A 7,225-nucleotide genomic window follows, 5' to 3' on the forward strand; every position below is an offset into this window, starting at 1 on the left:
TGTACATGAAATAGTTTTCATGAAAGTGAAACTGGTTCATGACAGTATTGACCCTGATAAGTGAAATGGTTGCATAAGTGAAACAATTTCATGTTGTATTATAAACTTTTATGAAGTCAGTAATCGATGAAAAAATTTCATTATCTAAGTGTAACAGATCCATCTACCAGTATAATGAAAATTACGAAATATGATGAGTATTACGTGGATTAGTCTGTTGATTAAATTTTTAAACCAATTTTGTTCATGTAATTCAAAATTTAATTGAATATGGTGTGTTATATTCATTTTTTTTTTTTTTTTGATATGTTTTATTGATGGATGTGATTTGAAGTTAAAAATAATATATTGTTTTAAAAAATAAAAATAGTGTCATTAATATCGAGAAGGATGTTATCAAATGTTAAATTTTGTTTACCATTTTTGCCCTTATTGTTGAAATAAAATAAATTTTTAATATATATATTTTTTTAATTTTCTAAAATAAAGTAAACTAATCTTGGTCATTGATCAAGAAAATGGATGGATGAGATTAGTTTACACGGTTTACATAAATGAGCCAGGTTTTTATTTGAACGCTTCTCTCTCTCTCTCTCTCTCTCTCTCTCTCTCTCTATATATATATATATAGAGAGAGAGAGAGAGAGAGATAGAAGCGATCAAATGAAAACCACCCTCAATTGTACAAACCGTACAAACCATTCTCATACGTCGATTTCATTGTTTAATCTTATAAAAAAATTTCATGAAATTGTTTAATCTTGTGAAATTGTTTCATATAATACTTTTTTGATAAATTTGTTTCATATATGGTTATGAAATTGTTTCATATAATATTTAATGAAACTGTTTCATGTATTTCTCTAAAATTAAAATAATGAAGATGATAATATTCATGATTAACATCCTCCACAATAAAAATGGTTAATCAATCTTTCATAATTACAAAAAAATGAACAAAATGAAAAATTATGATTGGTTAAATATGGTTTTCACGATTTGTACAAATTAAGTGGCTTTTATTTGAACGTTTCTATATATATATATATATTGTCAATTGGGCAGGCCTATCGGGATCTCCAGCCGCACATTTTTCAAAAATGGGTATTCGTTGCACAAAGAATATCGTGCTGAGGACCGGATAGGCTATCGAACTCACAAGTGGTAGTAAGCATCTGATGCAACAAACATCGCATTTGATGTTATTCTCTACAACACATAGTGGGAGGGTATAACATAAAGCTACCTTTATGCCAGACCTCCTCCTATGGACCATTACTTATCAAATATATATATATATATATATATATATATATATATATATATATATATGCAACTGTGTCAACATGAGACTCCAAACCAAAAACATAGAGGCTTCACCTATGACCCGCGGATTTACCATCACCGGTGGAACAATCCGTCGTGATCTGCCACAAATCCGACGAAAATTTTTGTCGATAAAACCCATTTGTTTTGTGGCGTGAAGAAGAAGAACAAGGAAAAAACGATTGGGTCCTACTACATACTTGAACCTACTTTATTATAGTCGAATTAATCACCGCATTAGTAAAAATGAAAAAAATTAACTTCGATATCACTATGACAATTGACAAAGTCGGATTTATAGGATGTCGGAAATGTCCAAGTATCCTAATTATAGACTATTTATAGTCAGAGACGAATCTAGAAAAGTTTTCAAGTGGTGGCACGTCAAATATCTAATTTTTTCACAATATTAGTGTGTGTGTATATATATATATATATATATATATATATTGGTTGGTTTCTTGTCGTTACATAAAAGATACTTGTGTTTGAGTCCAGTCTACATTTATTTTTTAAAAACATGAGGTATAAAAAACACCAAATTTATGCTAAAAACCAACAAATTTGACAACCGTAAGAATTAAACCCATGCATTTTGTACAAAGGCACATAAACATTTCTCGATCATTAAAGTCTTGTACTAACATTTCAGTTTCCAAAACTATATTGTGGCACCTTTCATAAAGGCAATTTTTTCCCATTAGACGGAACCATGATGTGGTGACACATGCCATAGTATCATTCCATGAATGTCCGCCCCTGTTTATAATACCAAACAATTTATGTATTCCAAGTAAAAGTGTTGCAATAAAACACTTTTTGGACATTATAGTTAGTTTTTAGTACACTTTTAAATAAATTATCGTATTAGTTTTTTACTATTACTCTTTTATGAATTGTTTTATAAACACATTTTTTTATAGGATCAGTTATTATTATACGACATTTATTTTAAGAATCTTATAAACTTATTAAAATGTCTAAAAACCTTTTGCATAATTCACATAAGTAAACCCAATTTTGTTAGCACATTCAAGACATAAAAAATGATGTATAAGATCAGTAAAGAGGAGCTAAATTAACATTTACATAAAAAAGTTTATTTAACCATAAGTTGGTGTCTGATTGATTTGAGTTAGGGTTCCACAGGTTACAAGTATCTGGAAGTCTCAAGTTCAAATTCAATGAGAAATAAAAGTCCACTTGTGGTCATAGGGGTTCAAATGCGATAACTTCGGGTTACTCGCAAAGTAGGTGGTCGTCGTACGATTAGTTGGCTCGTATAGCGAGTTGAGTATCCGAGTTAATAGGAAAAAAAAATTGATTTATGACATAAAAGTTGATACGTCAAAATACCTTCATCTCCCAATGATTCAACCAATCATTCCATTTAAATATCTCTTCACTTGATCACCTTCTCTTCTGCATCACCCAACATAACTACAACAACTCCAACTTCTTTTTGTTTTTTCAGTTTTTTCCTTCATTTTTGAAAGCTTAACCACCGATCCTCCAATGGGTTTTCTCTATTTTTTCATCCTTTTTCTTGCATTTCTCCATTCACTTTCGAGCTCTTATGAAACCACAATCTTGAAGCAGACTGAGTTCTTCATTCATATGAAGAGTTCTTTTTCTGGCAACTCTTTTAGTGACTGGGATATAACAAGCGGGAAAAACGCCTGCAACTACACAGGCGTAAGCTGTAACGATGAAGGATTCGTCGTTAAAATCAATCTTTCAGCATGGAATCTATCCGGCGTCTTCCCGGAAAACGTATGTTCTTACCTGCCGCAACTGAAAAGCTTGCATCTTGGCCGTAACGATATCCATGGTGATTTCCCTTTCAGCCTCACCAACTGTTCAGTACTTGAAGAACTCAACATGACACATACGAATATCGCCGGAAAACTGCCCGACTTGTCTCGAATGACCTCTCTGAGGTTACTTGATCTTTCTTTCTGCTCGTTCACCGGAAAATTTCCGATGTCTTTCATAAACCTCACCAATCTTGAAGTGGTTAACTTCAATGAGAATGTAGGGTTTGAGTTGTGGAGCTTGCCGGATGATATTTTCCGACTAAGAAAGCTTAGGTCAATGATCTTGAGTACTTGCATGGTGAGTGGTTCCATCCCGAAATCCATCGGGAACATGACGTCACTTGTTGATCTTGAATTGAGTGGAAATTTTCTAGTGGGTCCAGTTCCAAGAGAAATTGGTTTGCTTCGAAATTTGCAACAGCTTGAGCTTTACTACAACCAACTAGATGGTGAAATACCTCAAGAGATCGGAAACGTGACGGAGCTCACTGATATCGACATGTCCGTCAACAAGTTAACCGGAAGTCTGCCGGAATCCATATGTCGGTTGCCGAAGCTCAGAGTGTTGCAGTTTTACAACAACAGTCTCACCGGAGAAATCCCACGCGTACTTGAGGAGTCAAAGACTTTGAGCATGCTATCCCTTTACAGCAATTATTTGACCGGTGAAGTTCCCCGGCATCTAGGGAGATCATCACCTCTGATGCTCTTCGACTTGTCAGAAAATCAGTTGACCGGAGAATTGCCGCCGGAGATATGCAACGGAGGTAAGTTGGTTTACTTGCTAGCACTTGACAACATGTTTTCCGGTGTCTTGCCGGAAAGTTATGGTAAATGTGTTTCCATTGTTCGTTTTCGACTTAGTTCTAACCGTTTGGAGGGAACCATACCCGAAGGGATTCTACGCCTCCCCTCGGTTTCCATCATCGATCTGAGTTATAATTCTTTAAATGGATCGATAGCTCAAGAAATTGGGAATTCTAGAAACTTGTCAGAGTTATTCTTGCAGAATAACAGGATCTCTGGAGTTATCCCTTCTGAAATCTCTAAGCTTTTCAATCTTGTAAAGATTGATCTTAGTAACAACCTTCTTTCTGGTCCAATACCTCAAGAAATCGGCCATCTGAAAAGGCTAAATCTCCTCTTGCTGCAAGGAAATAGACTTGATTCTTACATCCCTGATTCACTCTCTTCACTATCATCTCTAAATGTTCTTGATCTTTCTAGAAATCACTTCACAGGTGGTATCCCAGAAACCCTTTGTGATTTGCTTCCAAGCTCCATGAACTTTTCATATAATCATCTTTCTGGACCAATACCAGAATCTTTTATCAAGGGAGGACAGCTAGAAAGTTTCTTAGGCAACCCAAAACTGTGTATTTCTGAGTACCCTAATTTATCAGATCAAAATTTCGCCATTTGTTCAGAGGTTTATAATCAGAAGAAAGTGGACTATATTTGGGTTATTCTAGTTTCGGTTGGGTTTGTTGTCATTGGGGGTATTCTATTTCTGAGACGCTGGCTTAGTAAAGAAAGAGATGATCTAAAAAACGAAGAAACGTGGTCGTCTTCATATTGTTCATACAGTGTGAAAAGCTTTCATCGGATAAGCTTCGATCAGAATGAAATCGTGGAAGCCATGATCGACAAGAACGTTGTTGGGCATGGAGGGTCCGGAACTGTTTACAGGATTGATCTCAGCAATGGAGAAGTTGTTGCTGTAAAGCGACTTTGGAGTCAGAAAACGAAAGATGATGGTTCAGATGATCAGCAGATTATGAACAAAGAGTTGAAAACAGAAGTGGAGACTCTAGGAAACATAAGGCACAAGAATATAGTCAAGCTGTATTGCTACTTTTCTAGTTTGGATTGCAACTTGTTGGTTTATGAATATATGCCCAATGGAAACTTGTGGGATGCTCTTCATAGAGGTAAATGTCTTTTGGATTGGCCGACTCGCCATCAGATTGCAGTTGGTGTGGCACAAGGTTTGGTCTATCTCCACCATGATCTACTGCCGCCGATCATTCATAGAGATATCAAGTCCACCAACATCCTCCTCGACAGAAATTTACAGCCGAAAGTTGCGGATTTCGGCATAGCGAAAGTTCTAAGGGCTAGAGGGAAAGACTCCACCACCACGGTTGTTGCAGGGTCCTATGGCTACTTAGCACCAGGTACAACTTCACTGTTGCAGTGTCATATTAGCTAGATACGGACCATTAAAAGTTATAGATATATATGTATGAACTCACTCACTCACTCTGTCTCTCTCTATAAGGGCTCTTTCAGAGAGAATTCAAAAGGTTTCCACATATCTTAACATGATATCAGTGACAAAGTCTAGCACCCACCTAAGGAACACTTTTTCACTTTTGCTCTGCTCAGGGGGCACAGTCTAGCCTCCGTTTGAGAGGGCATGTTGGAGTCCCACATTGACCAAACAAAGACCATCAAACTATATATATATATATATATATATATATATATAGAAGCCTCACCTCTCTCTACAAGGGCTCTTTTAGAAAAAGATTCAACATGTTCTACATATTCTAACATGGTACACGGTCGAGGTGTAGCACCCACCTAGGGACTCGACACACTCTTTCATCTCCATTCTTGGAGCACCAGCTAGCTAGCCTCTGCTTAAGAGGGCATGTTGAAGTCCACATCGGCTAGACGCAAACCATTAAACTTGTATTAGATATATGTAGAAGCCTCAATTTATAAGGGCTCTTTTAGAGAGAGATTCAAAGAGGTTCCATGTATCCTGACACTTTTAGTTCTTTAATACTTTCTTACTCTCGTGTTCCATAAACTGATCTTCCTTGAGTTTTACTTGGTGTATGTTTATTATCATAGAGTACGCATATTCGTCCAAAGCAACAACAAAGTGCGATGTCTATAGTTTCGGGGTGGTGTTGATGGAACTAATAACTGGGAAGAAGCCCGTGGAGGCGGAGTTTGGAGAAAACAAGAACATCATTTATTGGATTTCAACCAAAGTGGACACAAAGGAAGGAGCAATTGAGGTTTTGGACAAGCGACTTTCGGGCTATTTTAATGATGAGATGATTAAGGTTCTTCGCATAGCCATCCGCTGTACATGCAAGACAGCTGCCCTTCGCCCTAATATGAATGAGATCGTTCAGTTGCTGATTGAGGCCGACCCTTGCAAATTCGAGTCGTGCAAGTCGCCAAACAAGACCAAAGAACCCGTAAAAGTAAATGTATAACTTCTATTTGCATATTGAGAACAACTTATTGTAGATATCAACTTACCCTCAATCTTTGTACTAAATAGATTATAAATCAAAAGAACCCGATAAATTCCATGGAAAGTAGGGTCGGGGAAGTATGAAATAGATTCTATTGCGTCTTTTCTCTCGTGGGGAAACTATATAAATCCTAGAAGACCAAGTTGTTGCAATGCTTCTATATGATCCAAAGATATGATTCGTGCCATTGTCTCTTTAAAGCTATGCAAGTGGAGATTTTTAAAGTCAGCTAAAAGGAAAGAATGAGCATGCATACATACATATGTATATATGTATATATGTACACACACACGTGTGAGTCCCCACTATGTGAGTGGTATGTTGGGTCCCTAAAAAAGAAAAAGATCCAAAGGCCAAATGAAAGTGAGAATATTTCTTTTTTGCATGGTGGAGAGGCCATTCATTAAAGTTGATAGCTTTTATGAATGATTAGCATAAAAGCAATGAAAAATTCACATGTAATTAATTAAAATACGTGGAGATCAAACCAGATACATGAATAATACGTAGCATATCTTACTCCAACATATATAGTTTCTGAGTAGGTTATACGCACACGTTGCTTGAGACGACTGAATGGTTGGTTTTATGTTCAATATGCATGGTATACTTAAAATTGGTGAATTTAAGAATAAAGATCACACGTCTTGAATCTCATGTCCCTACTCCCTTCCCATCCACCGTGATGATTATGTGATAACATATTATTAGAGAGAGAATTAAAACATGAATTAAATAAATCATCAATCATTAATATATATATATATATATATATATATATATACATATATATCATCAATATAT

The 7,225-nt window shown here is 35.9% G+C and overlaps 1 protein-coding gene across 1 annotated transcript; it reads left to right on the forward strand.

The window, feature by feature from the left end:
- The first annotated feature begins 2,841 nt into the window (after positions 1-2,841).
- Positions 2,842-6,568, forward strand: LOC112508993 (receptor protein-tyrosine kinase CEPR1-like). Its single transcript, XM_025113862.1, has 2 exons — positions 2,842-5,320; positions 6,006-6,568. The coding sequence occupies exons 1-2, from the start codon at positions 2,842-2,844 to the stop codon at positions 6,377-6,379; spliced, it is 2,853 nt and encodes a 950-aa protein (XP_024969630.1). The 3' UTR covers positions 6,380-6,568.
- The last annotated feature ends 657 nt before the right edge of the window (positions 6,569-7,225 follow it).

Source organism: Cynara cardunculus, assembly GCF_001531365.2.
Source record: "Cynara cardunculus var. scolymus isolate 2C chromosome LG 3, CcrdV1, whole genome shotgun sequence".
In the NCBI taxonomy this organism is placed as follows: Eukaryota; Viridiplantae; Streptophyta; class Magnoliopsida; order Asterales; family Asteraceae; genus Cynara; species Cynara cardunculus.

What these genes read in the sequence shown, in the direction of transcription:
- LOC112508993 (XM_025113862.1), top strand. Translation starts at nt 2,842, where the DNA reads ATGGGTTTTCTCTATTTTTTCATCCTTTTTCTTGCATTTCTCCATTCA. An exon ending in CTATGGCTACTTAGCACCAG is followed by an intron (nt 5,321 to 6,005) that starts GTACAACTTCAC and finishes TTATTATCATAG; the next exon opens with AGTACGCATATTCGTCCAAA.